At 40.2% G+C, this 23,141-nt stretch overlaps 1 protein-coding gene across 1 annotated transcript in view; it reads right to left on the reverse strand.

The window, feature by feature from the left end:
* LOC136886788 (potassium channel subfamily K member 18-like) overlaps positions 1 to 18,677 on the reverse strand; it is a 45,210-nt gene extending 26,533 nt beyond the window's left edge. The window contains exon 1 of the mRNA XM_068230962.1: positions 18,536 to 18,677. Within this exon, the coding sequence (XP_068087063.1) occupies positions 18,536 to 18,677 (142 nt within the window). The remainder of the gene's footprint in view (positions 1 to 18,535) is intronic.
* Positions 18,678 to 23,141: the final 4,464 nt, after the last annotated feature.

Here is a 23,141-nt window from a genome sequence, read left to right on the forward strand (position 1 = left end):
CTAGCAGCAGTAGCAACACGGGGTAATTTCAAACGCTTACAAATTCTTTGGTTACACCCGATCGCAGAGAATTACAGTCAAAATTTTATAAAACAGAAATCATTTGCCGAAATTGAAATTGATAGCAGTGAAATCGTAAATATATGCTAGAAAAACGACTAATCTGAAAATTTCAAGCGCTGTAACTTCTAAAGTTAAATAAATAAATAAATGAATAAATAAATAAATAAATAAATAAATAAATAAATAAATAAATAAATAAATAAATAAATAAATAAATAAATAAATAAATAAATAAATAAATAAATAAATAAATAAATAAATACATGCATCGTTCTATGAATCATAAGTCCATAGATTGGTTTGATGCAGCTCTCCATGCCAGCCTATCCTGTGCTAACATTTTCGTTGTGCTTGTCGTATTCATACCATGGTCAACCCCCACTGTTCTCACCGCCTAAGGTTATTTCATTCTATCTCTTCTTCTACTCAAATTTAGCCAAATCGATCTCCTCTCACCAGTTCGATTCAGTATCTCTTCCTTCATGATCGATCTATCCAACTCATTGTCAGCATTCTTTTCTGACACCAGATTCCAAAAGTTTCTATTCTCTTTATTTCTGAGATTGTTATCGTCCATGTTTCACTTCCATAAAATGCCAACGCTCCACACGAAAGTCTCCAAAATATCTTTCAAATTCCTATATCAATATTCGAAGTGCAAACATTTCTTTTCTTAAGAAAGACGTTCCTTGTTTGCGTTATTCTGCATTTTACTTACGTTTTTCTTACTTCTACCATCGTTAGTTCCTTTACTACCCAAGTAACAATATTCATCTGCTCCCTTTAAGACTTTTCCTAATCTAATTTTTTCTGCATCACCTGACTTCGTTCGATCACATTACATTACTTTTGTTTTGAACTTATTTATTTTCGTCATTCACTCCTTCCCCAAGACTCTGTCCATGCCATTCAGCAATTTCTCCAGATCTTCTGCAGACTCAGAGAAAATAACAATATCATCGGCAAACCTCAGGGTTTTGATTTCCTCTTCTTGGATTGTGATTCCCTTCCCAAATTCCTCTTTGATTTCCTTTACCGTCTGTTCTATATAAACACTAAAAGTAAGGTGGGGGGGGGGGGGGGATGGAGCCTTGCCTCACTCCTTTCTGGATTGTTGCTCCTTTTTCGTACATATGAAAATGAAAACCTACAGCCTGTTTTCCAGTCATTGACCGGGTCAGGGATGTAATGAATGAAGCAGATATAGGCTGTTAGTACGATGGGGTCGCCACTCCCAATTAATGAATGGTAGATGCTATGAAATGAGAATGGAGAGTGTTGCTGGAATGAAAGATGACAGGGAAAACCGGAGTACCCGGAGAAAAACCTGTCCCGCCTCCGCTTTGTCCAGCAAAAATCTCACATGGAGTGACCGTGATTTGCACCACGGTATCCAGCGGTGAGAGGCCGACGCGCTGCCGTCTGAGTCACGGAGGCTCTTTTTTCGTACATATATCTGCCTTTCTTTTTTTTGTCACAATTTGTATTATGTCGCACCGACACAGATGGGGCGATGGCGACGATAGGATAGGAAAAAGGTAGGAGTGGGAAAGAAGCGGTCGTGGCTTTACTGAAGTTACAGATTTCCTGGTGAGAAAATGGTAAACCACGGGAAACCATCTTCAGTGCTGACGACAGTGGGGTTCGAACCCGGATGCAAACTCACAACTGCGCAAACTTAACCGCAAGGCCAACAGACTCTGTTACATATATCTCCATTAATGACTCTTATGCCTTTCAGCGTTCAGTCTGCAAGCCTCTGTGAATATACTATATGCCACCACGACCTCTATTTGTAACTACTAACTAGTTCTGTGATAGCTGCCTCTGTGGATCCGTGGTAGAGTGTCGGCTTCCGGATCCCAAGATAGCGGGTTCAAACCCGGCAGAGGTAGTCGGATTTTGGAAGGGCGGAAAAAAGTCCATTCGACACTCCATGTCGTACGATGTCGGCATGTAAAAGATCTCTGGTGATACATTCGGTATTTACCCGACAAAATTAATTAAATCTCAGCCATAGACGCCCAAGAGAGATCTGGTTTACTCTAGGTCCGCTAGATGGCAGACAGAGTAAACCGGAACGTCGAAATTGACGAGCAGACAGCCAGATGGCGTCAAATCGAAATGTCTGCAAACGGTAGCTGAGGCCATACGATTATTATTATTATTATTATTATTATTATTATTATTATTATTATTATTATTATTATTATTATTATTTCTGTGATCTCTTCGAATCATTAGAAACTGATTCCGACCATTGTTTGCTTGGCCTCCCTCTACTTCTCTTACCCTCCATGAATAAGTCATGGTAATATATCTTCCTCCATTCGCCTCACAATGACTCCAACACCGAGGCCGGTTTATGCGTACAGCGTCATCAATCGAGTACATCCTTAACTTAGCCGTATCTTCTCATTCCGAGTTCCGTCCTGCCATTGTCCCCACCTGTTTGTACCAGCGAATGAGAATCGAATGAGGGCTTAAATTAAATGTTCCAGAACATTCTTCTCTATAAAAATAATATTTGGTAAAAACCTTAAGTACTTGTGAAACATTTTGAAATACATCATTGTCTGTAGCATCGAAAACATGGCTACCTTACAGAAGAGATATAAAAGTAGATACCACCAAAATTAGCAACAAATAAAGGGGGAATTGACTACTGCAGAAAGAACGTGGCGATGTCGTTTAGAGCGCATGCGCGAGTTCGGGCACTGCCGCGCCGTTGTAGCCATTAGGGCTAAAGGATTGAAGTCTGACGTTCCTCAAGCTCAGACACGAAGTCAACACGTGCATTTCAACCCACAATAAAAACCTGTGATCAGCTGCCCCGACTGGAGGCCCGGGTTCTATTCCAGGCTCTGCCACGAAATTTGAAAAGTGGTACTAGGGTTGGAACGAGGACCACTCAGCCTCTGGAGGTCAACTGAGTATATATGGGGTTCGATTCCTTCCTCAGCCATCCTCGAAGTGGTTTCCCGTGATTTATCACTTCTCCTCCAAGCAAATGCCGGGATGATACCTAACTTCAACGGCCGCTTCCTTCCCTCTCCCTTGTCTATCCCTTCCAAACTTCCCATCTCCCCACACGGTCCCTGTTCAGCTCAGCAGGTGAGGCTGCCTGGGCAAGGTACTAGTCCTCCCCCCAGTTGTGTACCCCAACCAAACGTCTCACGCTCCAGGACACTACCTTTGAGACTGTAGAGTTGGGATCCCTCGCTGTGTCCGGGGGAAAAACCAACCCCGGAGGAATAATTAAATAATATACTATTAATAATAAAAAATGTGATTTTTCGTATTTGTAGTTTATTCCACTGTTTTAGTTCTGACTTGTAGCCTCCATCTGTCGATCCAGAACTCTTTGTGTATGTCTATTACTCTTCTGTACGTGTTCCTGACCTTCATGTGTTTTATGTTTAGTGTCATAAATCTTTTGTAATTTCTTTCATTCACATCGTGATGGTTTCACCTTCTTGGTCTAATCCCAGATTACTTTGTTCCGTTATGTTGTCACCCATTGTATGCACATGCATGGCAAAATATACGTCCTTTGAATTCAATTCAATTTTTATTTATTGTCCATAGAACTTCACAGCTATTAGGCAACGGACAACAGCTATACCCTAGAAGGTAAGGGGCACATATTTCGTCTCCTTAGCAGATTTGGACTTGCCGAAATTCAGAAATACAGTATCATGGACAAGGCTACATATCACAGAATATATTCTCCACTGACGCCAAGTTACAATTACACTCTTATAACGTAAACACTACAAAAACTAAACCACAAAAAATGTGTTCGTAATTTCGTCCCCCATCAAATTTATGGAAAGTACAATGAATTTTACTATATTTGTCTTTTCTAACCTTACCAAACACTTTCCCTATAATTCATTACTTCAGGGCCATTTATGAAAAATATTTTCCTGGTATTCTTTTTAACATCGTCTTTCAGCGTTGTTCGTGGGATGTTAAACGCTTTACTTGCACCTTTGTAACCCACTATCTTGTCCCTCACTGAATTAATAGCCTTTTTCATAGCCTACTTATCATACTGCTTGCGTTTTCGCATGTGAAAATAATAATAAACTTCATAAATAACAAGTAAATTGAAGGGGACGAAATTACGAACATTCCCTGATTTATTTTAACGGCCGCTACAGTAATTCACGCCTACACCTCACTGTAGCGATTACACGCCAGGAACTACACCACACCACTAAAATGCCGTCCAGTATTTCATTCACAACTCAGTGCTCACTCTAGGAAAAACAAACTCTTTATGTGAATGCCGCACGAACTCAGTTCAGCATGAAAAACGAATCCTCCTTTGTACATGGAAACCAAACGTGGTGCACAGAACTAACTCTCACAACAAGACAAAGGCATGAGCTACGCGCAACCGTGCAAATTGGAAATCCCTAGGACGGGACGAAGTTAGGTGCGGAGACGGAATTTGGCCCCACTACCGTTATCTAATTTATATACAAAGGAAAACCACGTATTCTAATTTACATTTCAATTATGGAATATATGTTCCTGTTAATAAAGATAACTTTTAAGGACTTTAGGAATTTTTTCCACAGATAATTTTTATATCCATAGGCAGTTTTTTCTATTTGCTTTACGTCGCACTGACACAGGTAGGTCTTATGGCGACGATAGGATAGGAAAGGCCTAGGAGTTGGAAGGAAGCGGCCGTGGCCTTAATTATGGTACAGTCCCGGCATCTGCCTGGTGTGAAAATGGGTAACCACGGAAAACCATCTTCAAGGCTGCCGACAGTGGGACTCGAACCCACTATCTCCCGATTACTGGATACTGGCCGCACTTAAGCGACTGCAGCTATCGAGCTCAGTCATAGGCAGTTTGTTATAGAGTAAGATACCTTTCATATATGGGCTATGGGCCATCTTTACAGGCGCTGGAAAGTAATGTGCTAATATTTCCTAATTCTTGTGTTATCATTGTGGACCTCACCGTTACTTCAAATGTTTTGTTGTGTTTAATAAACTGAATATATATATTGAACCCATGACCTTTGTGTCCCAAGAATTTTGAGTCTTAAAGTTACCACATGAGGCCCCATGTCAATTGTAATGAGAAGCTCGAATATATTTTTATATCGCGGAGGCGACGCTAAGCAGAGAGATGGCTGCTTTCTTTCTCACGCTGTGAGATGTGATGTCATCCGCACGTGTCGAAGGTGGATGGATACAGAAGAAAGTTTTGGTTAAATAAGCATATTAAATAAAGGAATTAGCAGTGCACGTAGTATAATGAGTGTCCTGTAATTATCTGTAAGACAATTGGTCTTTAGTAAGACAGATTTGAGATTGCTAAGCCATTTCCGTGGATATTTCATGAAGGACGCGCGTGTCTATTTAACCCACGCCAAGTCGTCAGAATATAGTGCCTATCAAATGAGGTCAATTAACCAGTTAATTTGGTATGAGATAATTTTAAATGTTCATTAACAACGCCACTAGCAAGTTAGCAAGTACTGTACTTGGTTACAGCAAAAACTGTTTTAATTACATTTCCACAAAGTTGGAGAAAGTACACAAATTTACTTGGCGGCAAGAAAAAAGTGCCTGAGAGGGGGGGGGGGGGCAGAAACTATAAATAAAAGGGGACGTCATCTTGAAATCACCCTACATTGCATCATTGAAGCTCGCGAGAGAGGGTTATACTGTTAAGTAAATCGATCGTCGAGAAGTAGACTAAGTCCAGTGAAACAGATTTTTGGCCGATGTGGCCAAGTGGAGGCAGTTGTTGATCGCAGAATTAATCTGATATGAAGACGGTCACGATACCTAAGTAGTAGTATTGAAATTATAATAATATTGTGTTGTAAAAACAAGTATTTCGTGTGCGGGCAACAAATCCAATCATTCGAGTTCGATCTTCGAAAACACCGAGTGAAGGGCATTTCCTTTTTTCATGCTTTATTTTTCAGGAAAGAAACACGAGTAAAACCAAATGTGAAGCCAGAAGTATTGAAATGGCTAAATAAATATCAGAGGGTTGCTGGTGAGCTGAAAATGGAAGCTGACTTGCAGTTAAGGTAGGTGTGATGCCATCTCACCGCCTTTTGTATCTGTTTTATGATATCACTATATGTATTTGTAATGGGTATTTATGACGCAGCTTGGTCACCCATTTGTTTCGTGAATATCAGAAATGTGACGAAAGGTCATTTGTTTTCTTTTTCTGTTTGGATAAATGTTATAAATTATTACGAGTGCCGTATAATGTGTTGCAGACAGTCAATAATGAGGGCTACGAAGTGATATCACGTCCAAAGTAGATCGTCATTTCCGTGAATTTATTGCCTATATTTTGTGGTGTCAAGTTAAGATGATTTTATCTAACGTAAAATTTTCTGTTTGAATTATGATGGAGGTGGTGCAAGATATCCGTGGTTACGCAGTTTCAATCGGGTGTAAGCGCGCTGTCGTGTTGAGTAATGCAGATCGGTGAATGTCTGTCACGAAGGGTAATGCTATTCTATGTCCGTTTAAACTGTATCTGATTGACAATAAATAACAGTAAAGTTTGTCAGCCATTTTTTGTGAAAATCCAGTTTTTAAAATACGAGATCATGTTATGCGAAGTTGTTCATTATTAAAGTATTGTGCGTATTTATGCGCCGTGGATTCTAAGGATTATTATTCCATTCTTTTTGTCAGTGAGTTTTGTCGTATGAATTGAGGTAGGATTTGTGAATCAGGTGATTGGAAGCCTGTAATGATGTCGGGATTTCTGCGAGGGCCCGAGGAAGATATTTGTATAATGTTTGAGATGGAAAAGTGTGAGAGAATCCACGTAAGTGTTAATTTGCGACGTGTATAATTATTGAATGACATCTTAAAAGTAAATCTATGTGCATATATGTTTGGGTCAGGAATATCGTATTTACAATTTTATTTGCTAAGTCGAAGATTTCATTCTTGCGAGACCCGTTAAGCGTGAATATGTAGGACAGGTGTTTTATTTCAAAGCTGACAGCGAGGGTCGATTGTGTCCGATACCGCCAGATGATCGAGGGTTCACCGCTCGGAGATAGCGGTATTTGTGCTGCCTGTTACGTGTTGAAAATCAGATTGTATTCTTTAGAATGGGGATCGTAACTTTGCAAGAACTAGTTGAAATTTTTATCCGTGAGTAACGTGTAGGTTATTAGATAATATTAATTTGTTTAACCGAGATCTGAATGTATATTTGAAACCACGAAGTTAGACTATAATGAACGAAGTCAGCCATTCCCAGGGTGTCCAAAATAGAGTGTTGGTAGTAGTGATCTATTTTTGAGGGGTGCACAAAGCTTTATGAAAATGTCATGATGGGATATGACATAGTAATTGGCTTACATTTTACAGTGAGTTACTTATGCAGATTTTTCTGTACTTAAATTATTAGGGTTATCCAAGTATTAATAATTGCTAGTATTAGATTAAAATTATAGTGTGATGTCATGAAACAAGATATAATACTGGAAATAAATGATGTACATTTTTTCAGCTGCACGACAACAAACGACGATAAACATTATAAAGGAATTAAAATTAAATACGTCAGAATTTGAGTTGGGACTTGTTAAAGAAACCATTCGTCCACGGAGATAGAATTTGTTGTTAATTAAGATTCATAAAATCATTTTAATTTATTAAATTATTAAACTCACTGGAAACCGTATTTGTGAAATAACTTAAAACCAAGTGAATAACTTGAAGGTGCATTCTGGAAATCTTAATTTATTTTTCTGGTAAAGTTCAAATATTGACGTAACGCTTAAGGAGGCATGTCCGCAGGTGACGGATTTTACGGCCACAAAGTATTGTGAGCATTGTTGTTGTATTATTTGACTTTGATTGAGCATTAAATGTGCTGCGATTAGTAAAGTGGAAACTTTGGTCATCAACCGATGTAACTTAATTGTGTTTAGCCTTCAGCTTAGAAACTTCGATGGTCAAGGGGTCATCAACCTCAGTAACTTAGATTAAGGCCATGAGCCACTGTAGCATCATTTTCCTTGTGGTCATCATCCACAATGACTTTAAAGTAAATTAGAAATTTGGATGTCGGTCCATGACATAGTCGCAGGTCACATCGATTCAATTAAGGGTCCATGGCACACACCGATTGGACTGCCTTAATTATACCAAGAGTCCAGAGTTCCTGTTACGAGGGCTGGACCATCACGAATCATTGTGGTGGTACATGCAGTCTCACATGGAAGCCGAATTTGAGGATTTTCAGACTTTCATTTCTTCATTCATAAGTTGTGACAACGGTTTCTAGTAAGGATGTCCATCAGGCAGTTAAGTCAAAGGCTCAAACCAGTATTCTGCTCCTCTGTATTGTAATTATTGTGGTGTTGATTGGACCAGATGCGTCCAAATTATATATTAATTTCTAAAATTTTCCTCATTATTTTTTAATAAGCACAAAATATTTCTTGAATAGACCTTTCATTCAAGTAGCTAGATTCAATAATATGAAACCCCACCTTAGCTCAGCAAGTGACGAAGAGCCCGTAACGACCCAAGAGACAGATCTCATGCTAAATGCTGATAGGTAAGGAAGGTAGGTATCCTTTATGGACCACCAAGGGTTCAGTAAATGCAAGTAAGTGTAATAATATTATGAGGTGTGAAAGATTGATTGCAAGTACTTCTACTCAGAATGCGAAAGAATATCCTTAGAGATTTCTTTTGTAGAAAAAAGGACGTTCAAGATATTCATTTGCCACACAACCCCATACAAATGTCGCATAGCTCAAGTTATGGGATATTACTCCACGGTACTCGTTTCGTAATACATTTGTATGTACAATTTATTTTTGATAGCCTACGTAATAAAATATCCCGGGTGTTAACTTTTCACAGATATAGTTAACATGATTGTCGAAGACATACGGCTATCTATAACAATACCTGTTGTTTGAAGGCATGTGCCATTTAGCTAAATACTTATGTCATAATTGCAATCCCTTTAACAATAAAAATTCACCACATTAGGTTTGTTAACGTTTACCATAGATAATTTCTTTATCCTGGCAAAGCTAAGGACAATTTTTCCTGTCTTACACTTAACCAGTATCAACATTAGGTTGATAACTAATTACATATTATCTTAAACTATGTAGAACTTTTGAACTGTTGCTAACAGTAACCACTTGTACACTAAAATGACAAAAGTCGAGGAAAATATCACACCAATACAGAAAATAAGTATAGTTTTAAAGATGTACATCTATATAATTATATAAAATAAGTTTTGTCTGTACATTGCTCAGAATTTAGAAAGAATTGTATTTCTGTATTGGTCGTGTCCACAGTAACGAGGAAATGTACTTTTTCATTTCCCGTAATTTCTGTCTGTCTGTCTGTATGTTTGTACACGCATCACGAGAAATGGGCTGAAGAGAATTTAATGAAAATCGGTGTGTAAAGTAGGAGAATAAGTCACTATAATCTAGGTTATAAATAATTTATTAACGCTGAGTGAAATGGTAGTTTAGGGGAAGGCCTAACATTTAATTATCAAATATTTATGTTATTAGCAGTTCTATTGATAAATGCTTCACGCCTAACGTTATATAGAATTAAATTTCCGATTATTTATGTCTTATACATTTTAACCGTACCCACTATGATAACAGAGATATTAATGAATTTGTATTTTTGTTGCTAAGTCCATATCAACGCCGAGCCACGGAATACGAAACTACAGTATAGGCTATAAATAATTTTATTCATCTTGGATGAAATGGTAGTTAAGGGGAAGGCACCTAAAATTGTAATTTTTTTGTTATTGGTCCTATCGAAAAGTACTACATAACGTAAGTTATAGAGAATAATATTTTCGATCAATTATGTTTTATTCAGTTTTACCGTACCGACTATAATAATGGTAGTACTTAAGAGTTGGAAGGAAACTACATCTGAAGGCCTTCGATATCGAAAGCTCATACAATTGATCAACAACATTGATCATTGTTTGTTGTGATATTCTTTGTCTCTTATGCTGCCACTCATCTTCGATAGATGGCATTACTGCTGCATACGGAGTATAACAGCCTGCCTGAATATTGGCGGGATGTAGCTGGGTAGTTGGATAACTTTCTTATTTAGCATGCCATTCCGCTGGTTCGTACATTTTCTGATACCGCTGGTATGTAGCACACTGGCTCATCACAGTATTCCAGCTATTTGATCCCTACTCTGAGGCGCTGATTGGAATGAGCAGTGCTAACACTTAACAGAATAATATCATGGAGTGGCAGAGCAGTACTGTTCGTGTATTTATTTATTTATTTATTTATTTATTTATTTATTTATTTCATGCCTTATTTTGTGGCGAAGTTAAGGCCTACGGCCCTCTCTTACACTTAACCACATATCTAATAAACTTTATAAAAGAGAATAATGAAATAATATAACAAAATATAAATCCTAACCTCATTCATTCTTCCATTCATTCTGCCATTCATACAAGCTGGTTATACATTTAATAGGTAATCTCCGCAAGACCGCTTGAAAGAAGCTAAGGAAGTGCAATTCCTAACACTAACTGGAAGGGAAAAATGTGTGGTGTTTCATTTAATCACATAATTCCTACTGAGGTCATTGTAATGACCTGTGTTGATTTCAGTTGGGAAAAACCAGTCTTTCTGAGATTGTAAAAAGGCATATCGAGAGTGAGTGACTGCCATTATGATGAAAATTCTCCAACGTGATTGTGACTGATAGTAGGCAAGAGGGCCTACCATTACAATGACAATACCCTAACCCAGCCTTCACATGAGAAAAGACGCATGGTGACTTCCCCGTCGCATTTCTGGGGTAATATTAAGAACTATGCAATTTAATAGAATCTTACTCGCAACGTTTACACCACCTAACCTAGAATTCCGTAGCGAAGAACGGGTACATCAGCTAGTAAACAATAAATTTTGAAAAACAAAAAGGAATTACTGAACAAAATATAACTCTCGTCCCGTGAGTTTTCCTCCCAAGTTGAGAAAGGCACTGGGGAATGATAAAGTAGACGGAAGGAAGAGGATTTAAAAGAAAAGAAGACGAGGGAGTAGGAAAGTGATTACATCTTGCTGCCTTGTTATTTGTATTTTTCCATTATACGTATATTTTGTTCATGCACTCTGACACTTTTTGGACACTGATATCCCTCTGACGTCTTCAGGCAAGTTGTTCCATTGGAAATTGGAAGTGAAAAATCTATATATATATATACACTGACTGACAGAGCAAATGCAACACCAAGAAGGAGTGGTCAGAACTTTATGCCAATTGCAGGGTAGACTGACGTCACTGAGGTATGCTCATGATGTGAAATGCGCCGCTGTGCTGTGCACGTAGCGAACGATAAATGGGACACGGCGTTGGCGAATGGCCCACTTCGTACCGTGATTTCTCAGCCGACAGTCATTGTAGAACGTGTCGTCGTGTGCCACAGGACACGTGTATAGCTAAGAATGCCAGGCCGCCGTCAACGGAGGCATTTCCAGCAGACAGACGACTTTACGAGGGGTATGGTGATCGGGCTGAGAAGGGCAGGTTGGTCGCTTCGTCAAATCGCAGCCGATACCCATAGGGATGTGTCCACGGTGCAGCGCCTGTGGCGAAGATGGTTGGCGGAGGGACATGTGGCACGTGCGAGGGGTCCAGGCGCAGCCCGAATGACGTCAACACGCGAGGATCGGCGCATCCGCCGCCAAGCGGTGGCAGCCCCGCACGCCACGTCAACCGCCATTCTTCAGCATGTGCAAGACACCCTGGCTGTTCCAATATCGACCAGAACAATTTCCCGTCGATTGGTTGAAGGAGGCCTGCACTCCCGGCGTCCGCTCAGAAGGCTACCATTGACTCCACAGCATAGACGTGTACGCCTGGCATGGTGCCGGGCTAGAGCGACTTGGATGAGGGAATGGCGGAACGTCGTGTTCTCCGATGAGTCACGCTTCTGTTCTGTCAGTGATAGTCACCGCAGACGAGTGTGACGTCGGCGTGGAGAAAGGTCAAATCCGGCAGTAACTGTGGAGCGCCCTACCGCTAGACAACGCGGCATCATGGTTTGGGGCGCTATTGCGTATGATTCCACGTCACCTCTAGTGCGTATTCAAGGCACGTTAAATGCCCACCGCTACGTGCAGCATGTGCTGCGGTCGGAGGCACTCCCGTACCTTCAGGGGCTGCCCAATGCTCTGTTTCAGCAGGATAATGCCCGCCCACACACTGCTCGCATCTCCCAACAGGCTCTACGAGGTGTACAGATGCTTCCGTGGCCAGCGTACTCTCCGGATCTCTCACCAATCGAACACGTGTGGGATCTCATTGGACGCCGTTTGCAAACTCTGCCCCAGCCTCGTACGGACGACCAACTGTGGCAAATGGTTGACAGAGACTGGAGAACCATCCCTCAGGACACCATCCGCACTCTTATTGACTCTGTACCTCGACGTGTTTCTGCGTGCATCGCCGCTCGCGGTGGTCCTACATCCTACTGAGTCGATGCCGTGCGCATTGTGTAACCTGCATATCGGTTTGAAATAAACATCAATTATTCGTCCGTGCCGTCTCTGTTTTTTCCCCAACTTTCATCCCTTTCGAACCACTCCTTCTTGGTGTTGCATTTGCTCTGTCAGTCAGTGTATGTATATATATATAAAATAAGAGGTTTGTCTGTAGATTGTTACGAATTTAAAATGAATGGTATTTCTGTATTGGTCGTGTCCACAGCGACAAAGAAATGCAATTTTTAATTTTCCGTAATTTCTGTCTGTCTGTATGTATGTATGGACGCGTATCACGAGAAAACGGATGAAGAGAATTTAATGAAAATCGGTAGATAAAGTCGGGGAATAAATCGCAACAATCCAGGCCATAAATAATTTTATTCACGGTGAGTGGAATAGTAGTTTAGGAGAAGGCCTAAAATGTAATTATCAAAATATTTATGTTATTAGTGGTCCTATCGAAAAATGCTACAAAAATAAAATCCTATATTACGGTATTGAATTTACGATCATTAATGTCTTACACATTTTTACCGTACCGGCTATGATAACAGAGATATTAATGAATTTTGATTTTTGTTGCAAAGTCCATATCAGCGCCGAGTCACGAGAAAATGGGTCAACATAATTTAATGAAACGGTATGTAAGTTCGGGGAATAAGGAACTATAGCCTACGCTATAAACAATTGTATAAGATAGAAAACTAAATATCTGAAGGCCTACAACATAGAAAGCTCATAAAATTGATCAAAATAAAATTACACTGACCATTGCTTGTTGTGATGTGGTTTGTGTCTTCTGCTGCCAGTCATCTCCGATAGATGGGATTAATGCTGCGTACCGAGTATAACAGTCTACCTGAATATTGGCGGGAATTAGCTGGGCGGTTACATCCCCCTCTGATTCGTACATTTTCTGATACTACTGGTACGTAACACATTGGTTCATCATAGCATTCTATCTATCCAATCCCTTCTCTGAAGCACTGATTGGTATGAACCGTGTTCACATTTAACGGTTAGATAGGCACCGTAGTGGTGTTCGTTAAAAGTGAGAAAGTGTGCGGCTTTTCATTTGATAGAGTATTTTGTATGATAACATTGCTTTTAATCGCTGCATTCCTACTTACGTCATTGTAATGTAGTATGCTGACTTCAGTTGAGAAAATGACAGACAGTATTTCTGAGAATTCCGCAGCACGGGTACATCAGCTTTCAACCTTTTCCCACCCGTTACCATCATCCCGGATCCAAACGCGCAGGTCGCCCAAGGGAGTGAAATAGAAAGACGTGCAATAGGTGAGCCCAGCATGTCCTCGGATATTCCTGGCACTGAAAGGCATACGATAAATAAATAAATAAATAAATAAATAAATAAATAAATAAATAAATAAATAAATAAATAAATAAATAAATAAATAAATAAATAAATAAATAAATAAATAAATAAATAAATAAATAAAACAGCAGTAAGTTTGTCTTACGGAAATACAAATGAATTTTTTAGGAAAGTAGTCTTACCCCAGGGGTCAGCATTGGGTCCATTTCTGTTTGTGTGGTACTGCGCGCCATCTGTGTAGTTGGAATTATAAGTGGGTGTGAAGCAGAAGTGAAAGCTAGAGTATACGTTTGCTGGAAAAAAAGGTGAGAAGTTTCCGGAGAGATATGCGACAAAAGGATGCCAAAATAAATTGAAAATAAGAAATGTATACAATTGTTGTAAGATCAGTTATTATGTATAGATCAAATACATGGGCTCTAAGTTAGAAAGTGAAATCTCTTCTGAAGGGGAAAGAGGTGAGGTTCTTAAGATAGATCTTGGGTAATTTTCTGAGAGATAACAGGAATGAAGGAAAGGAACTGGGGACACAGTGATTAGTGAAATTATAGGAGATGCGATGCGAAGAGGCGAGGAAGAGTCTATTAAAACTGCTTGCAGGTACTCGTTAAAGGGAAGGGACCTAGACGAAGGCAGAGAGCCTTGGCTGAGAAGGATCTGATGAAAAAAGAACCGGTAGAGAAGGACACACCGACATACCGGTGAAAGAAGTTCATCAAAGCAACCGGTCCTTAATACAGGGAAACGGCGGTGATATAAGCAGAAGATGAAGACTTGAAGGGGTTCAAAGATTTCAGCTTACCTTCCTCATTCTGTTGCATTCTCTGTTGTAAAAATATTGAACTTATTTTACTTGGTTATTCGCCATTGCATTTTTACGTAGAATGATGGCAGCATACCGCAGCTGATAATTTCACTATCGATGATATTGAACTTTTAATATCGTCTTCACTGAGAAAATAAATAATCCCCTAGACGCACATAAAATTGAGCCCGGATGTTTAGGCTGTAATAGAATAAAAGCAAATAAAAGTATACTTTACCCGGACAACAGTTCTGCTATGAGATTTACATAAACAGTAGGGTCCAGGCCCATCAGAGCCCCTACAACTTATGTTACTCTCGCTACACTACGGAAGAGTGGGTAGCCGACAGTTCCTACCAGGTAAGTTGGTTTGCATTGTAAGCTAATACTGCCTAATGATAAAGATTGTCCATTACTGCTACACTAGCGGCATCTGGTGATTTCATGCTCCAGACGGAAGTAAATGGCCGCTTTTGCATACTAGCAAATGAGAAATAATAAGAGTGTATACCAGGCGTGTACCCAAGTCCTTTCCGGTTTCAGTTTGTACTAGCGAACCGTACCGTACGCAGTATAGAATTTGGCACGTAAGTCAGTTTGTTCGTCCTACCAACACACACAAGTTGAGTCCGCCAAACACTAGCGTCTGTGTTGTATCGGTCAGTGATCATGTCGACGTGTGTGCCTGAAATATAACATTTGGGGCACGCATTGACTTTCTTATTTAATCAAAAGAAGAAGGCTGTGGAAAGTCATCGTTTGCTGGTAGAGACATATGGTGAACACGATCCATCGATTATAACATGTGAGATATGGTTCGACAATTTAAACGAGGTGATTTTACTGTGAAAGGCAGTGCGCGTTCTGGTAGACCACAAAAGGGCGAAGACGAGCAATTGCAGGCGAAGCTGTTAATGAACAACGCTATTGCCAACAAATGATCAATTTAAATCACGCATTGATCGAAAGACGACCGGAATGGGCCAGAAGACATGGCATAGCAATTTTGTTACACGAGAATGCGCCGTCTCACACAATAAAATCAATGAAAGACACCTTGAAATCCCTTGGATGGAACATCCTTCCGCACCCGCCGTACTGCCCCGACCTGGCGCCATCTATCACCTCTTCGCATCAATGGGGCACGCGCTCGCAGATTAACACTTCAAAAATTTAGAGGAAGTTAGAAAATGGCTCGAAGAATTGTTTGTCGCAAAAGACAAGCAGTATTTCTGACATGGTATTCATAACTTACCTGAAAGGTGGATGAAGAGTGTAGACGCAGAAGGTCAATATTTTGAATAAATAAGAAATGAATTTCCCTTGAAAATTACGAGTTTTCTTTCGGATAAAAACCGGCAAAAACTTATACATACACCTGATATATGCAGGAAAGTAAATTCTCCTTTGCACACTTGCAATGCTGCGGTCATATTAACCTCTGCTCATCACGTCACTATCATGGCGTATAGTGCTGTCTGTATGTTGAAGCCAAACGAGCAGATCCTTCATGTAAAATAGAAATGTTTGTGTCTGTTAGGTGAATTAATTCACGATTATTGGAGTCCACGTTCTATCAGTAGTAACATGTTTATAAACATCATGTGGAGAGCCGAGAGGGGTGGTTCATCTGTCGCCTCGATGCTATCTCCGTAGATTAATGTTGTACCAATTAGACTTTACCGGCCACATCTCGTGCATTATGAGCTCATAAATAAGGTGGGCGAGGATGAATGGCGAGAGCTGCTAGGGCCTCCATCATTTAAGTGGGCTTTAGCGAACCAGGACGAGGCTGGCCATTCCCCACCGAAGAAAAGCAATAACAATAACTTGGAGCTGAAATTCCACGGTCTGCTCAATTACAATCATGTTCTTTTTCTGGGTTGGGACAGTATCGTTGTTCTAGTACATTATGCTACCTACAGCTCCTATTCTTACTCAGTGGTAGAGTTTCGGCCTCCTGATCTCAAGATCAAGGGTTCGAACCCGGCAGTGGTAGTTAGATTCTTGAAGGGCGGAAGACAGATCCATTTGTTACTCCAAGTGACAAAAAGGAGGACATTCTTTTTTTACAACTTGCTTTACGTCGCACCGACAAAGATATGTCTTATGGCGACGATGGAATAGGAAAGGGATAGGAGTTAGAAGGAAGCGGCCGTGGTCTCATTTAAAATACAGCCCCAGCATTCGCATGGTGTAAAAATTGTAAACCACAGAAATAAGGAGGACAATTCGGGTATGAGGAATTCCTAAGAAAAAGAACTTAGAGAAGAATTATCTGCTCCGGTAATGATTAAGAAGGGCCGTTGTTTCTGTGCCAAAACACAAGCCGCTACCGTGCTTCAGGAAAGAGGAGGGGAATTGGAATGTATGGTGGAGACAGAGATAATGCACAAGTTTCCTCGTTCGACTCGCACAGAGTTGTCTCTTTCTCTTACAGGTAATATCCACAGCTCGTTTATTAAACAGGCGTAACTGTAATTAAGGCACATTTCTCAATCAAGGGATACACCAGATCATTTCTCCTCACGTCTGTTGGCCGCAATAACGTTCTTTATTATTTAACATGCTCGAAGATGCAACGCTGCCGCTCGACAATTATGAATTCCTTCACTCACAACATTGTAAACGAAATGAAATCAAAAGTGAACGAAGGGAAAAACACGCCCAATGGTTCGATATGCCTTCGATGCACAGTCGTGTTGTATTGATCTTTGGACTCTGTTCAGGACCTTTGGTGTATCGCGAATGACCTGAAGCGCTGCCTATATTCTTGCCTATGTTCTTCTCTTCCTACGGGATTCTCCTGTGCAGAACAAAGTGTTCGCCGTCTTCAGGGTCTGGGAAGCGACTATGAGGAACGAAAGAGACTCTTGTGGTTTAGCAGTGAGCTTTACCTCTGTCTCCCACTTTCCTTCCCTCTTCTGTTGCATAGCAACAGGCAGCGGCTGGCTCTCTGGCATAGCACATACGGCGATTTGAACCGCGCGCCCGGAAGTAACAGAAGATTTCCTCCGCCAATCCCATTGCACCATCGTTCTTAACATAACACGAAGAACATCCCTAAAGTTTTGCCTATATAGTTTTTATACACCCTGTATTTTATTTTTGAAAAATATGTCAACAGATTTAACATTATTTATCATACGTTTCCGTTTCTTCCTCTTCCTTTTTTTCAAAAGAATCGGCTGCATAAATCTACAAAACTTGTGTTTATAATCTTATTAAAAATGTTGAGTTTTGCACTTATTTATGTATCACACTACATATGCAAGACAAGACCATAGCAGCAATAACATTTTTTTTTTGCTATTTGCTTTACGTCGCACCGACACAGATATGTCTTATGGCGACGATGGGATGGGAGGGCCCAGGAATGGGAAGGAAGCGGCCGTGGCCTTAATTAAGGTACATCCCCAGCATTTGCCTGGTGTGAAAATGGGAAACCACGGAAAACCATCTTCAGGGTTGCCGACAGTGGGGCTCGAACCTACGATCTCCCGATTACTGGATACTGGCCGCACTTAAGCGACTACAGCTATTGGGCTCGGTAGCAGCAATAACAAAAACCACGTATTAAATTCCAGAGCTTCTAAATCTATGAATATAAACGCAGTGATTCTATTTCAGCTCAAAATCGCCTCGGTGGTAACATACGGTATCCAATTTGTAAGGAGAAAATTCACTGCCCCGAATTTGAGAAAATTGGAAAAAACATAAAGGCTAGATTTGGGGAAGATCTGTTCAAACGGTGAAAAAAGTAGTCGTTATTTCGTCCGCATACATTGCAGTTCTCGAATTCCTTCAACGTTGTACCATACCCGATCATGGCTACGTTCCATGTACCTTTCCTTGAGTTTTTCCACAACTTTCTTAAGGAGGAAATAGCGCCTTTCGAGCAGACACTCCTCATTTTTGAAACGCATCGTTCAGGTTCCAAAATATACAGAAAACTGATTTACATACACAATGGCCAATGAGTAGGACATTAAGTCTAAACTAGGAGGTCGGTGCGAGAAATCTCGCATGTTCATAAAGTATGTGGTGGAGTAGCCCCCTGGTGATCTATTGCCGAACTAAGGAATACACAAATCAGTACAATATTACACAGTCTTACTTACCACTTAATGTAATCTTTGATTATTTTTAACATTTATAGTATGCACTTGAATGGATGCAAATGCAAATGCAAGTGTATTATTATACTGAAGAATGTTCCGGAAATAAGCTTTGGTTTTACTATCATTCATTTCTTAACTGGTAATGACAGCATATTATAATACAATAATAATAAAACAGGTGTCCCACGGCCAAAATATGAACTGGACAGAAATGATGCCGCGTATTTTCCTACAGCGACAGTATTTGCAAATCGCACACTTCGTACAATTTTATAAAACTCATTTTTTAAAGAAATTATCGATGTTTATGAAATGAGAGTGAATTTGATAATGTCCTAGATTGAATCCTATATAACTTTAAAATCTCTGAATCCTGTTCCTGTAACAATAGCCTAAAACATATCCATGCGGAGTTTAATTAACTATTTTTCCATTGTATATTTTGTAAGATCAGTTCACCTACACCATAATTTGATTTATGTACAATGTTCTTTTTAAGTATATCGACGAAAAGAAATGTATTATTCTTGTCGAAACTTGTTGGCCTTAAATTACCTCGTATTTACGTGAACTACTGTCCGTAAATTGCCTCCTCTTTATGTGAGATAGTGTCCGCAAATTATCCCCTAGGGCTGGTCCCCACCGTGGGTTGTTCTGAGAATTGCTTCCCGATTTTCCATTCTCCTGCACTGAGACGAATGCTCGGACACTTCCTAATATAGGCGACGGCGTTATATATTATGTATATCGATTATCTAAAGTAGTTTTTCCATATACAGCAATATAAATATATCGGTATTTAAATGATTTCCTAACTACAAGGGAAGGCACTGCAGGCTATCCTTACTGCTCAAAGAAGAGAATTACGAGAAAGAACCCTGTAATATCTGAAATATCAGTATGAACAGGAAGAAGGAATTTGTATTTTATCCATATACCGTACTCTAAAAAGAGAGCTCGTTCTCTTCGCAGGAAGGGAGGTGTAACATGGCTAAGCACAAGAATGGACGAGACTTGTCAGTTCCATTTATAATGCTCGTAGTTTAATTGAGTTGAGATTCGACAACTCAGCTACGATCGCTGTTCAACCAAACTGAAGAGCAGTATTCAGGCCAGCGACAGTAAACTGCCTCCCTAGTTTAAAAAACGACGTAAACTGCCTCCTGTTTATTGAGCTACTGTCCGTAAATTGCCTCCTATTTACGTGAGCTGGTGTCCGTAAATTGCCTCCTATTTATGTGAGCTAGTGTCCGTAAATTTCCTCCTATTTACGTGAGCTACTGTCCGTAAATTACTTCCTATTTACGTGAGCTACTGTCCTTAAATTACCTCTATTTACGTGAACTGCTGTCCGTAAATTGCCTCCTATTTATGTGAGCTAGTGTCCGCAAATTATCTCCTAGGGCTGGTCCCCACCGTGGGTTGTTCTGAGAATTGCTTCCCGATTTTCCATTCTCCTGCACTGAGATGAATGCTCGGACACTTCCTAATATAGGCGACGGCGTTACCTTAATCGAATATCAGCTTTAGCAATCCAGATCCCAGATGTCTTTGGCTTGAGAGAAAGCGTCTGCGTCTAAGAGGCTCGCCGTACGCCTTCAAGGTACGGAATGGGGATTTGTTTAGACGTGGGACGTGTCTCAACGACGCACTAGCCGCGACCGTCTTGAAAACTGATGAGTAAAGTCCGGATGATTAGCCTGCAATAGCTTAGAATGCCAACATAGTAAGACAAATAATAAGTATACTCTACTCGGTCAACAGTTCTGCTATGAGATTTGCATAAACAGTAGGGTCTCGGCCTGTTAGAACCCCTACAACTTATGTTACTCTCTCTACACTGCGAAAGAGCGGCTAGAAGACAGTTGGTTTGCATTAGTGCCTAAACATCCCACTCTACTGATGAGCCTGCTGCTTCAGTGGGGCGAAACGCTGGGAATTTTACAACTGAAAAGGCTTGAAGATCTTGAATGTTTTTATAGAAAGAAATTTGTCTGCAGTTCTCCGGACAATGAAATGTTTTCTCGGCCTCTACTTGGTTCTGTTATGACAAGAGGTTTCTGCACAGGATGTTCATCTCACCGCTTAATCACTCTGGACAGGAAAGACTGACGCTAATCGGAAGAAACTCACACCGGAGCTACACTAATTGACAGCCGTGTGGTACAGAAAACTTAGTAACTCAAAATGGCAGCGCTCTTGCATCACCTCGTAACTAGACTTCGGAATTGTAGTCTAATAGTGTGGTGCAGTCGCTTTTGTAGCCTATGCCCCTAATGTTTATGCAAATATCATAGCATAACCGTTGTACAGGACAGAGTATACTTGTTATTCGCTTCAGTAATTTTGTATTCTTTCTAACATCTGGGCTCTACAACGTTATATCGATGTCAGACTCTTACTGCTAGACACATTGGACCTTTCTCTTGGATATCTGGTGTCTGGAATTGTGTCGATATTTAAAACTTCCTTGTTTATGTAACGGGCAAGATAAATGGTCGCGCGACTTAGGTCACGTGGTTATCGGCTCGCATTCGGGAGATAGTGAGTTCGAACCCCACTGCTCTGAAGATGGTTTTCTGTGGTTTCCCATTTTCACACCAGGAAAATGCTGGGGTTGTACCTTAATTAAGGCCACGGCCACTTTCTTCCCACTTCCAGCTCTTTTCCCATCTCATCGTCGCCATAAGACCTATCTGTGACGGTGCGACGTAAAGCAAATTCTCAAAATAACAAAAACATTGGCGGTAGGCTGACACTATTGCAACGACCGCAGGGGTTTTAGGGTTTCCTGGACTTACTTATTAGAAATAAAAGACAAATATTATGTGGATAATACAATTTTATTCACTAGAAGCTGGTGCGCTTCGAATATTACCCGCACTTGGGGTCTGTGATATGAGAAATAAGAGACATAATTTAACAGTTCGCTAGTAATATTACGAGCGATATAGAACGCGCCAGTCAGGACAGCGCCATCTTATAACAGAGTATGCGTGTGACGTCACATATTTAGCACAGTGTTTGCCTTACTTTGAAGCGCTATTTCATGAAATCTACGTTATACCCAAACACTAAAAGCGTTTACAAATTTTTCTTTCCCTGTACGCGTTGTGGTGGAACGTAAGTCTACGTTAGAATGTTTTTGGAACGCCCCCTGGCCGAAGTACGGTTAGAAACTCCCGACGTATTCTGTGTCAAAAGGTAGGAAGTAAATGGGACGGCACATGTCTTTGACATCCCTGTCGACACGAACTGCTTATTGTGGTCAAGCAGTAAATCCAAGAATGTGCCATTTCTTAGGTAATTGGAGAGGGGAGGGAGGGAGAGATACGTGTGATGAACAAGGCACTGAGAGAGAGAGAGAGAAGAAAGAGAAAGAGGAGGAGGTCGCAAGCTTGTTGCTGTGTTGCTAGTAGCAGTCATACAGCTTCCAAACGATATGGCTGTCATCACCCTCTTTCTGTTTCTTATGTTGGCAGCCAGTGGATTCTTCTCGCCAAGTCATAAGGTATGCTCTGCTTCTCTTTCCTCTTCTTCCGCCTTATTTATTAGTTCCATAAACTCGCAGACACACACAGAGAGTGAATCTGCGTACGCCATTGCTCCATTTAATGTCATCTCCAACACTTCCGGTCATCCTCCCTCTGAACCTTTACGACCTTTCTTTTCATCGCTGTATCGTATTATATTACAGCTTACATTATGATAAAGACGGCCATTTCCATGACAATTGGAGCAATCACGCAGATCAAACTCTGCTAGTCTGTGAGTTGTAATGGCTCTTATAATGACACACTTCAAACTTTTAAAACATCTAGCATTTGAGCAGAGATTACACTCTACATTTTCAGTGTGTTTTATATAAATATATTACTCGAAATATTATCCAAAATTATGTGGTAACTGCCATACTTCTAAGATTCTTCCATGATTTTATCGAAAAATAAGTTAAAAAATTAATGTTATTTACGATAACTAAAAAAAATAATATCATGTAAGATGTAAAACACAACAGTAAAATTATGAAACTGAAAAAAAGTTTGAAATTTGACTTCAACGTTTTTCTTCTTCATTACGATGAGTTCTGCTAGGGACCACATGTCATCCTCCATGTTGTTTTCTCCATCATTGCACTGTGATTTATCCTTCTCCGCTCAGTCCACTTTGGACCGAGATACATTTTCATTCTTCCTTGCAATCCTTTCATTATTAAAATTTTTACTTTTTAAAATATCTCTTTCTACAGCTTCACCATCTCTTAATTTA

Source organism: Anabrus simplex, chromosome X, assembly GCF_040414725.1.
Source record: "Anabrus simplex isolate iqAnaSimp1 chromosome X, ASM4041472v1, whole genome shotgun sequence".
In the NCBI taxonomy this organism is placed as follows: domain Eukaryota; kingdom Metazoa; phylum Arthropoda; class Insecta; order Orthoptera; family Tettigoniidae; genus Anabrus; species Anabrus simplex.